This window comes from Vanessa atalanta, chromosome 16 (assembly GCF_905147765.1).
Source record: "Vanessa atalanta chromosome 16, ilVanAtal1.2, whole genome shotgun sequence".
Lineage (NCBI taxonomy): Eukaryota > Metazoa > Arthropoda > Insecta > Lepidoptera > Nymphalidae > Vanessa > Vanessa atalanta.
Genome location: NC_061886.1, coordinates 2,466,130 through 2,478,211, shown reverse-complemented (window position 1 = coordinate 2,478,211; position 12,082 = coordinate 2,466,130). Strand labels below are relative to the sequence as shown.

General features: G+C 33.0%; 1 protein-coding gene across 4 annotated transcripts in view; it reads left to right on the top strand.

Annotated features, from left to right (window-relative positions):
* Window positions 1–12,082, top strand: part of LOC125069691 (atypical protein kinase C) — a 214,929-nt gene that overhangs the window by 104,436 nt on the left and 98,411 nt on the right. Inside the window, exon 2 of one of the 4 annotated variants that reach the window (XM_047679230.1) lies at window positions 1,359–1,999. The exons of the other annotated variants lie outside the window; for them this stretch is intronic. Within the exon in view, the coding sequence (XP_047535186.1) occupies window positions 1,426–1,999 (574 nt within the window). The 5' untranslated portion in view covers window positions 1,359–1,425. The remainder of the gene's footprint in view (window positions 1–1,358; window positions 2,000–12,082) is intronic. 4 annotated transcript variants of the gene reach the window in all.

The following is a 12,082-nucleotide window of genomic DNA, read 5'->3' as shown; positions in this document are numbered from 1 at the left end:
TAGACTAAGAGCTTCTAAAATATGTTCTATCTTAATTAAAATTTTAATAGTTATATCATTTGGTGATTTAATAACAAAATAAATTACCGTTTAATATAATATCCTGAAAAGTATTTACACTCCTTTTTTAACCTTTTTACAAATAAATATACAGTGTTCGTTAATTTCAGTTTAATGTTTCGAATAGCCGATAAATTTACGATTATATTGTGAATCAAACTATTACCAGAATTAACCTCTTTCGGTATTTTCCAAACCGTATAAAGCGAAATATCACTCGATTTTATCAGCACAATGAGATATAAAATGAGGCTCGCTGGTCGTGAATGGAAGGATTATTCGTGTGCCCGAATTAATCTCATCGCTACTGTATCGCTAGTTTGTTCTCGGTCATTTAGAGCGTTATATCTGAAATTGCGTTAGCGTTGAAGCTCTGTATATCCCAGAATACATATAGGTATTTCATCAAAGTTTATCTTTTCTATAATTTATATTGACTGAAACAAATCACGATGAAAATACTATTCAAATAAAAGCTATGTAAAATGTTGTCACGAATAAACGTCGGCAAAAAATTAAACGCCACAAGAAGGCGCTCCTCTAACAAGTTTCATTTGTTTCCGTTACCGAAATACAATATTTGCGTCTCGATTACGACCAAAAACAGACACGATAAAAACGTATTACGCGGTCTGAGGGCGCCTTTCGTTCTGAAATGTAAAGGCACCACAACGGAAACTTCCGCAACGAAACGCCAAACTTTCCCCATTCGGAAGCTACGATCGTGCAATCAATAAAAAACGTACTGATTGAACGGACCGCCACGCCCGTACAACTCGGACTTGGGGATTAAAGAATAATAAGAATGGCTATTCATTTATCTAGTTTTTTTAGTATTTCTTTTTTTTTTAAATTGAACGTCTTCGTTTGTTATATTAGCTTATAAGATTGCATTTCTCGAGGTCCTAGGTTGAAATTACTTGTCGGGTCAGTGAAAACAAAATCAATAATAAGTTTGTTGTCAAGATATTCTCAATAAGTGTCCTAAGAGGAGCTTTGAAGTTTGGCAGTAAAACGTTTATATAGAGACTATAGAGCGTATTTGTGTTTGCGGCACACATTTGCGGACTATAACAATTCTTGCGTATTCGGATTAACTTTGGCCACCAAGGCCTCCCGGTCAGATGTATCAAATCAGGAAAAAAAATATGTAAATATTATAAATAAAATGTGCTTACTTATTTATTAACGGTACTTCCATAACGCGGTTAGAAAGCTTTGTTTCTATTGAGTCGTCAAAGGAGATTAGGTTCGCTTACATAGTCCTCTCCCCGCTCTAATGCTTTGTATTCTTATAGTCAACTAAGTCTTCCTATATATGGCTAGTGGTCAGTGCTAAACGGTGAATAGAATATATAAATTAAAATGGCGTGGGGATATTGGTCGGCATCTTCTGTCCTGCCCGATCGCGGTCGAAGTCCGCGCCGAGCTGGCACTTCGGTGGTACACTCGCACCCTAACCCGCCGACAGCGAGGGAAGTAATGGAAACACACGACGAAAGCATAATTCACACAGCCTCAACGTCTAGGGACAGCCGTGATCACTCCGCTTCCCCACACTCGTCGTCAAATGGTGGTCATTCGCACCATCACGAAGTGCGACATGCCGTGCCCGCCAGCGCTTTATTTGGCGAGAGTTATGGAGAACTTTCTAGAAGGCCCTCACTCGATCTCGGGTCAGTGCGAAGTGCTTTAGCCTCGTGTTCAGGCGGGGGAACGCTAAGTGCAGGGTCTACTTTGACGCGTGGTGGTACACTCGCCGATTATCTTCCACCGACGCCCTGTCCTCACCACCACAGAGTGTACGTGGACCACCACAAACACTACGAACAACCAATTCAACCTGTCCATGTGGGTGTGCCTCATCACTCACATTCTCATGGCTCGAGTAGACATCACACGGACGACGAAGACGATCTCGAACCGGCTTACGCAACAGGTACGCTTTTGTAGAGATTTGTATGGAAAAAAATCCTTTCCTTTTCATATATGTGTTTGTTAGATAAAATAAGTTTTTCTCTAGATTTTTCTGTCATTTATGTTATCGTTATGAAATTCACTGATCGTTAGTCGGACGAGGACGCTCCGTCAGGCGCCGAATGAAAATGCCGCGATGAATGGTCCAACGGAAGTAGGCCACAGGCCATGAAACACATTAACGGAGTAAGACCGAAGTTTAATTAACACGATACTTGGGAATTGTCGCCAAATTTCTGAACTTTTAGAACGCTAGCCCACGATAATGTTCTTGACTTATAAGTTTTGTAGCTGAAGTATGTCATTCTTAAAAGCTAATTTCATCAGACACGTCCATGTTTTTTGGTAATAATTAATTATTATAATTCCTTAATAAATAATATTTTCAAATAAATGTTTATTACATTGTTATGATTTATATTTTATGCAATTGTTTGTTTGAATAACATAAAGAATCTGATATATAATAAGATAAAAATACTCTTTTATCATATTCAAGATAAATAACGGACTTTAATTTGGTATATATTCATCTCATCCTACTATGGACATTAGCCAAATATTTCCATTAAAATATATATATATCCTCGAGTTAATATGCGTAATTTTTTATAATTTTAACAAATTAGATTTTATGAATAGGTTATATTAATGATTTATTTTATCAAAACAATGTCAAGTCAACGATATTACAAAAGCGTAGATCGGATTAAACAATAGACACGCTGGAGAGACATAAGCGACGGTGGGCCTTGTTACGTCACTCGCCGTACTTTCCAATGACGTCAGATAATTTCTCTTGAATGCACAGGATATGGATCTGTGTCGTATTAAGTTAAAATTGAATTAAAACACTGTTTTTTGTCATTCATTTGTTATTTTGACCAGTTCCCTTCGATACTTTATCAGATGTTTTAGGTCGCATTGTACCAAAATTCTCCTAAAATAGATGGATACATTTGCGATAGAAAATAGATGTTAATAAATGTTTAGTGTATATGAATTTTACTAGGCATAATTTAAAAGAATCCCATGTGAAGACTTTCATTAAAAAAAAACTGTTTTTTTTTTTCTTAAATTTACTTTTTTAACGACAAATCATATATAGTCCATAAATACCTATATTATTTACATATTTATTATATTTTCACCGACTTAAAACCATACTTTGCAACCCCCGGTTGTTCTTAGAAATACCCACGACATTTTCCCACAACTGAATTGAGCTAAACATCTTTGTCCTCAATAAAAATATAAGAAGAGAAACGAGTCTTTAACGTAACGACAAATTTTATTCCCATAGCACAAAAGGCAGCAAGCGAAATTACTTCAAACGGTTTAACATTGTTCAGGTAACATTGTAGGCGTCCTAGCCCCCAGCGACGTAGGCCTTACTTCGACCTACTTTGAACTAGTACCTATTTGTACGAACACGTTAAAACTTTTAAAATGTTTCTTCGGGCTGTGTAAACTGAACTATTTTTACTAAGTGAAGGCTACATTCTTTTTTCAGTCTAGCTGAAGTCATTAGCATCACTGTCCCCCACGTGTATCTCTTATCTTTTCAAAGTTGTTTTTTTTTGTCTATTCATACGATGGCATCAGTATGATGGATGCGGTATTTTTATTCACGAATGAAATATTTATAAATCAATCTTTTCATTTCATTTAATAGATGATGTGCGCTTTTGAAATGTCTATTTAAGTTATTGAGTACTATTAAAAGTATGTATTAATTCATACGTTTAAAAGGACTGTTTTTATATTTATATTTATAAAAAAAAATCACTCTTTTATAGTACTTTTATTTTATAAATGCTTTTCGGTTAGGAACGTAGTGGAATTTTATATGCACTTTGCATCGTTCTTAAGAATGTTATAATTTATTTTCGATTAAAAATATCATTTTAAATAAGGAACAATATTATCATTTACGGGTTTAATGAATTTAAAGCTTTTTAATTAAGCAATGCTGTTTTATTATTTTATTATTTCAAACGTCAAATCAATGATGACAGAAAGAGAAAAGACGGTGTTTAACTAGACACTGCTTATGAGGGAAGATCGTTGATATTTACGTTTCATTAATGACATAAATATAACAACAATACTAGTGATATTTCGAAAACATTCGAAGACATTAATATTAAACAATTATCAAAGTAATGTTAAACTAACTACTAAAACTAAATGTACAAGATAGAATTTAACTAAGTTTGGTCGTTCTACAAACTACAATAAGCTTATTTGTGAAGTATTTTGTAAATTAATTCTTGTAAAATTACCGCATAGTATTGGTGGCTATAAGGTTGATGGAGCAATTTGTAAAGTTGTACTACAACCTCATTTATAGCTAAAAAATCGATTTTTTTTTTTCTATTATTCGATCTATATACATACATATCTTGTATGAAAGTAACTGCCTTTATATGTGACACCGGTGGGCTTTAGATTTTTTAGGAGATGGTTTGGAGTATTCCTCGACCCTGCTCCATCATAAGCTCGATGCATGTAGGTATCCTCGTGGTGTTTTTCTACATCGTTGAGCAGGAGAAGAATGTAAACACAAATTAATTACATGGACATTCAGTTTTCCTGATACTCCTCGTCAGTGCGTTTGCTAGTGGGGCCTTCGGCCTTCCGGCTCCATTTCTCTTTTAGGCCGTCTAGGACACACGAGATCCTCATGCATCCTTGGCCCCCAGGGTTATGCCTTATTTTTTAACCTGGTACTCCGCCGTTTAGGATCGGCCCTTTTCCGTTCCCAGTCTGCTGTCCTTGTGTTTGACACAGGTTTTTTCCAAAAAAACCACGACCGGTCGGTTGTGGTCCGGTGTTCTAACCATAGAAACACCAGAGATTGTGTTTAAAGCTACATCCAATTTTATTGCTACATTAAAGAAAAAACTTGAAGTTCTAGTTTCAGTCTGGTACAGATCAATAATAAAAATTAAATTCATAAGCGATCCACATTTTCATAGCTGAGATATGAACGGTTGACTGGATGAATGCAAGAACGTTTCGCGGCGAATGTAATTATTCTCATTCACCTGCCGGGTAAGTTAACAGCGACCGAGTTGCGACCTACTTCACTTCATTCAATTATTTATTTTACGCATTTTATAAACGGGTTACCATTTAAATTATGATTGTCTTGGATTTTTTTTTTAATTTTTTTTTTTTTTTATGGTGCATGATGAGCTTTGTATGATAAATCTTAATCTTTATGTCTTGATAATCGATGTATTTGAGTGTTTTTAAAATGTTAATCAGAGGATCAAAAGTAATTAAATTAAATACTTATTATATACTAGCTGTGTAGTAGTAACTTCTTTGGTATACGTTTCAAGTAAATTGACATCCATCAAATATATGGGCCGGGTAAAGGTATTCCTTTTAATAGAGTTAGAAGCTTATTCTATCACGTTAATCCAGTCCTGCACAAGAATGATTATAATATATATCTTTCTCTTTCTCCATATACCATCGTCATACCTTTCTTCTCTCTCATGTAACGAAAGGTGCGTTAGCGTGACGCATTGTTAAAATCTATCGATGATAGAATCGACGCCTATAAGTGATACTTAAAAAATACAAAACCAAAATCATACATAACAAAAATACATAACTTCGAAACTTTAGAAAAACCCCTTAACGATTCGTCAGTTTATAATAAGCAACTAAAACACCATGTATACAAACGTTGGAATTATATTCGATCCAAATTTTTTTTTTGGGATCGTACTCGACACTTGAACACCAAGTTTAGTGCAAATCGTAAATTCTGTTCTCTCATTAATCACAATGCAGCTCAGTTATCTAATAAAAGCTATAATTGGAAGTCGTTGTCAGTTATATTGACTGTTGTACGTTTCGGAACGCGCGTTAATCTCTCGAATGTCATCACATATAACATTAGACGACGGTATTATTATTAAATCGAATATACGTCATTAGAGTTGAACACACGTTAGTTCCACGAATTCCACCCTGGAGACGTTTCGCTCGAAACGTACGAAAAAGATTGTTCGCCTTAACAAAATTGTTTATTATTTTTGTTATTGTTATTAATAACTGAGTAAACGTGCCAGACCTAGTTTATTCCAGCAACGAGAGGACAACAACCAAATAAAAAACATTTGACATCGAATGGTCGAGAGCTCTAATAATCTATGACATTCATTATGGATTTGTGAAAAAATGGCGTTTTGAACGTCGACGAAACTATTATCGGAACTTTCATTTTATTGAAGCGAATATAAGTAGTGAGTGGAATAGTGTTGAATTATAAATAAAGATATATTTATCAGTAACTGTTTGTAGTATACAATATATATGAGTTATTAGCAAATCGTGTGGAATACGCTTAAAGTATCTTATTCCTTCTTTGATTAGAATAGACTACGTCAAAATGACAATATTTAATACTTTGTTAATGCAACGCCAATTAAGTATGTATAGGTTTTATGACTTCTTGTAATTACACCATCTCACTCACACATTTAAACGAATCACAGCGGTACAAAGTATACACAACATTGGTATTTGACGGTAGGATATCAGTAAGTCTACCTCGATGAACTTCCTCAAATCCCTATAATTTAACTTGAATTTAAAATAATTGATATTTAATTTAATTTTGATTATACATTTCCGATTAAGTTGTCGTATAAAAAATCATTAACGTAGATTAAATTAAATGTTAAAAATATAAATTTTGAACGCAATTATTATTTAAATGAAACAATGAAATTTTTGCCTGCATATAAAATTATTCACTAATCAATACATTAGCGTAATTTACAATTAACAATCAAAACGATGTTATTAATCGTTCCTATAAATTAAATACTCAATTTCGTTGCGGAAGTGACTATTCATACCGAAGCACGTATTTATACGCCATATATATGAAATAAAAGCAACGTTCCTGTAAATTATATATTAATACTCGATTATTATAGGCATTGTTCTGAAATGAACTAAAATAGCCCACGTTTCGCGTGACTCGATACATTGAACGTAGACGATTTTTATGTATTTAATTAACTTGAATTTATTGTTCGTAATTTAATGTGAAGTAAGCTTTATGCGGCCAATGTGTTCTTCCAGGAAATATTAACCACTTGTAATTGGATATTTTTTTCGACGTGCGATAAAATCTTTGTATAAATTGATTCATGTTAAAGAAATATTCTTAATCTTTTCTCTTCTAGGAAATGTTAGTTACAAGCCTTTGAATTAATATATTTATTAATTCAAAGGCTTGTATGTATTATGAATTTATAAAATTTATTGAATTAATGTATTTGATTTTAAAATCTTTTTTAAATTAACTAAAACAATTACTTAACCGACATACATACATATAAGGAGATGCAGCCATTTCAGAAAAGTTTTTTGTAAAGTCTATAATACAACAGAACAGACAGAAAACGTCTGCCGGAGACCTTTGCTTGTAAATATAAATACATTATAAACGATCATTGTTGAAAAAAACAGGGCAATACTACGGTTTCTTTCGTAGGTTCTTCTCAGACCTGAAGCTTGTTTCTTTCCGAATCGGTAGTAAATTTTTGACAATCAATAAGTAAGTATAATACTTCTATATATAATAAAATTAATCTTATATTATTTTCCATGAAATAAAATATTAGAATTAATTGGGTCCTGTAAAAGGAAAGTTCTTAATCAGGCGAATGTATTTTCTTAACACTAGCTTTACCATAGAAATACTCGTAATTAAGTTACGTAAGACTTATTTTAACGCTAATATTTCAACCCTTAATTCTAATATAATGTTCATATACTTGTATTTTAGTAATGGTACGGTTTGTTAATGCTGGCAGCGCGAGTGTGGGTTGACAGGATGTCATTAGACGAGCAATGTGCAATGACCTGAAGCGATGCATCCGTAATTATTATATCGAAAACCTTGGCACCAATAGAAACCTCCGGCACTTAATCAACATCTATACAATAATTCATATTGTAATGGTGTCTGTACATGAAATATTTATCTTATTAATATAAACATATATGTATGTATATTTATTATAATATTGTAATAGTTGTCGCTTTAATTATTACGAGTCAATTCTTGAAAGGAGGCCATTGAAAATCAGCGTTGATGCTCGAGAGCCTGTTATGTCGGTTAGGTTGCGGACATAAGCTTAGTGAATATCCTGTTTGTGACGTCACACTGCTGTTAAAATAAAATCTAATCTGCTTTTGTTTTTTTTATAAATTTTATTTTTTTTATCTGTTTTCTCATAATAATAAAATGTATCAATGTTGCTATTATTTTTGTTAACAGAATATATACTCATAAAGATAATTTATATTCTATTATATCTACAAAAAGAATAATTTTCTGGATAAAAAAATAAGTCATACGCTTCTTCGTAACCTTTTAAGCAACATCAAACGATCGCAAGTATTACTTCTAGTTTTGTCTTTGTAAAATATACATATATTGAATTTAACGTCTCTATATTTTCTTTTCATTTATTTTGTAATTTCCAAACTTATGAACGAATTCGTCCTGTTCATGTCGTGATTATATATCTATCATTAATATAATCTCATTTGTATTTTTTGGCTGTCATTTATTAGTCATCCCACGCACATTAACACATCTTAAACGCCTCGTCTATATGTTTTAACGTTATTCGTATATGTTGTAGTTACGTATTATAAAAACACTATTGTTATAAGCATAAATTATTAATGAGTAATATTTTAAGTTTAAAAGGGCTTTTTGGAATTAAAAATAAATCGTCTAATAATTCATTAATTCCGCATTGATATTCGTTGATTTCATTATTTATAAGTAAATAAAATACGATTACTTGCGATATAAACGTTAATTATCATAATTTTACGTTATTGAAGATTTTATCAGGAATGAAAGGCGGTCATTCGAAAACGATCCAATATTTGAAGTGAATGGCCCCAGAGATCTATCTCAGCACTCACCAGATCCTATCTCACAGCAACAAGTTCACACTTTATTGTTACCGTTGAAAAATCGACTTTAATGTTTGTCAAATAAATCTCAAAATCAGTTGTTCAATCGCGTTCGAAAATCGTCGACAAAGAAAATTCAACTTTACGCCACGTTGCTTAGGTATAAATTCGGTCAGAGGAATCTCGGTACAATAGATCTTGCATTTATACGCGGAAATAGAAATTACTCTTCAGGTTGTTATTTTCATTACAAAGAGTTCCTCTCGATTGAGTTTTTCGATGTTGGCGAAAGAATTGGTCTGTTGATACAGTTTTATTCATTACAAACAAGTTCGAAATTTAAAAATTAATTGTATTAAATTAATAACTGTATTAATTGTATTGTATTCAGCATCACGTTGCAAGATTTTATTTGACCCTTATGAAATGGTTGAATTGATCGAAATGCCTAAGAAATATGTTTTCCAAATATATGTTTAAGTACAGAGTAAAAATTCTAGCAAGCTCTAGATATAAAGGACATTTCTTATCAACGACTTTAGGATTATTATAAGCAGATACCACTGAAACGGATCGGATGAATCTTATACAGGCTTGTACAGAAACCTACCTTTAAGAAAAGTTATTTATATATTAGGCTTTATCATATTTTGTAAAATAAATATTTCACAATGTTTTTTAAGTTTTCAGCTTCTAATTATAAATTGAAGTCTGAACACAAAGACTGTTTTTGTACTAATTAGTAAGTATTGAAACTACAGTGCTCGTCTATAAGATTTTGTAAGACTTACTTCGTGACTTCATACTGATTTGGGAAATGTCAGTAAGTGACTTACAGTTTACTTGATGGTAGGGGATTGTGAAGTTCGTCTGTCGGTACCACCCACTCATCATATATTCTACCACTAAACAGCAATATTTAGTATTTTTGTGGTACAGTTTGAAGGCTGAGTGGATTAGTTTAACAGACACAAAAGACGTGATATAACTTCAGGTGGTGAAGTTGTCTGTCCGCCTACCTATTCCGTAAATAAAAATGACATGCGACATTCGCTACAATGATTTTGGCTTGTTAAGTAAACACGAAACAGAATATATCGCCGTAAGTCGGTTTTAAACATTTCACGAATGAGATACAAAGTGAATAGCACAGCTGAACACGGAATAAGGATTAAATGTAGGATATGATAAACATAAATTAAACACTATGACCTATTTCCAAAGATATTCCAAGAACCATTATTAAGGTCAAACTGGATTCGATCCAAATAAAATTGGAAGCTATTCAGCAAGTAACATCGCGTAACCTAATTACTTTGCGAGCACTCGGATACTAGATCATACGAACAAATAAACATTTATCGAATCGATACGGCGGGCTTCGTCGGGCCATAATGATTCAGTTGATAGAAAACTGCGTCCTAGGTTACGTTCGTGGGATCATATCTTGGTTCGATGCAAGAATCTTACTAAAAACAAATCATAAATGTTCCTAATGTTATTGTTATTAATAGATCTGGCAAGCTTACGGTCCCCTTTGCTATGGGGGTCCGACTGTCGATGACGTCATACTACCGGTTACGCCCACCGACGCAAATTTCCACTTTATAATTATATAGAGCTTTCCTTGATAATATTTCTTAGTGAAAACAGATTCATGGATTACAATTATACACGTTTTTCTAAACACGAATGAATTAGTAATTCAATTTTACTTTGTATTATATCGTAATATGATGGGATATGTCGAGACCGGCACGTGTCATTTCATTTCTAGACGTGTTATTTAAATCTGTACCCGCTGCTCATTAAATAAACAGAGAAACTCTCAGTTTATAAAACACCCAGCGGGGGTATTTAATTATTGATTATGATGTTATTATCTACAAGTGTTTATGATTACAAGCTGATTTCATTTATATTTGGTATATAAAATACAGGTTTATTTAGCTATACATATTTGTATTTTATACGTTACTCGGCCGGATACAGGATATTGGAGTTGGGCATCAAGCGTGAAACGTTATTTAACTCAAATAAATGTACCAAATATATAAAGATAATAAAAATAATTTATTGTCCACTCGCTGCGACCTGCTCTTGTCGCTAGGCTTAAATTAAAATACATTATTTTGTTTTATCTATCGGTTGATGCCAACATTTTTTTGTTCTTTGTGACGGAAGGTCTGAATGTGTAACCTTTGAAATTACAATGGTTACACATTCAGACAATGACACAGCAGGTTTCCTCACGATATTTTCCTTCACCGCTAAGTACGAGATGAATTATAAACACAGATTAAGCACATGAAAATTCAGTGGTCCTTGCCTGGGTATGAACCCGAAATCATCGGTTAAGATGCACGTGTTCTAACCACTGGCCCATCTCGGCTCAAAAGTCAAGCGTTACTACCGCAATGAAAAAAAAATCAGAATTCATTCACATACATATATTTATACTAAGAACTTTAATATATTTATTTGTGAAAAAAAAAGAAAGATTATCTGCTAAAATAATTATCCAACTCAATAAAAACTAAGAGTAACTCCCCTCCTTTTACAATTAACGGATTATAATTACCGGGGCGGTCACGTCGTCCACCCTCTGCTACGCCGACTGAATATATACGAGCCATACTCCTCGCGTACCTTGGCCCTAACTCCTCGCCAATATGTTTAGTTATCTAGATTTATCCCGTTCTATGAGGTACCATTAATTTGTTACGTGAGTAAAATATAAAAGTAATGTTTACACGAGTTTTCGAGCTTGACAGTCCGTATGAAGGTTATGACTTTAATATTAATTTAGACTTTGACTTCAAAATTAATTATGTTGTCAACTCACTCTTAAACAGAAATAACATGAGTGTATAATATAATATATATTAGAACCCCTACCTCTTTTTACCTCTGTTTCTTACCTTAAAGTTGCCTCGAAGAGATTCTTCTTGAATGTGATTTATATATGTGTTTATTGGTGTACAATAAAGCGTGTTTTGAATTGATTAGAATTTAACATACCTGAATTTGCTCATATGTTGCCTCTAACGATAAATTTTGACGAATCGGATTAATT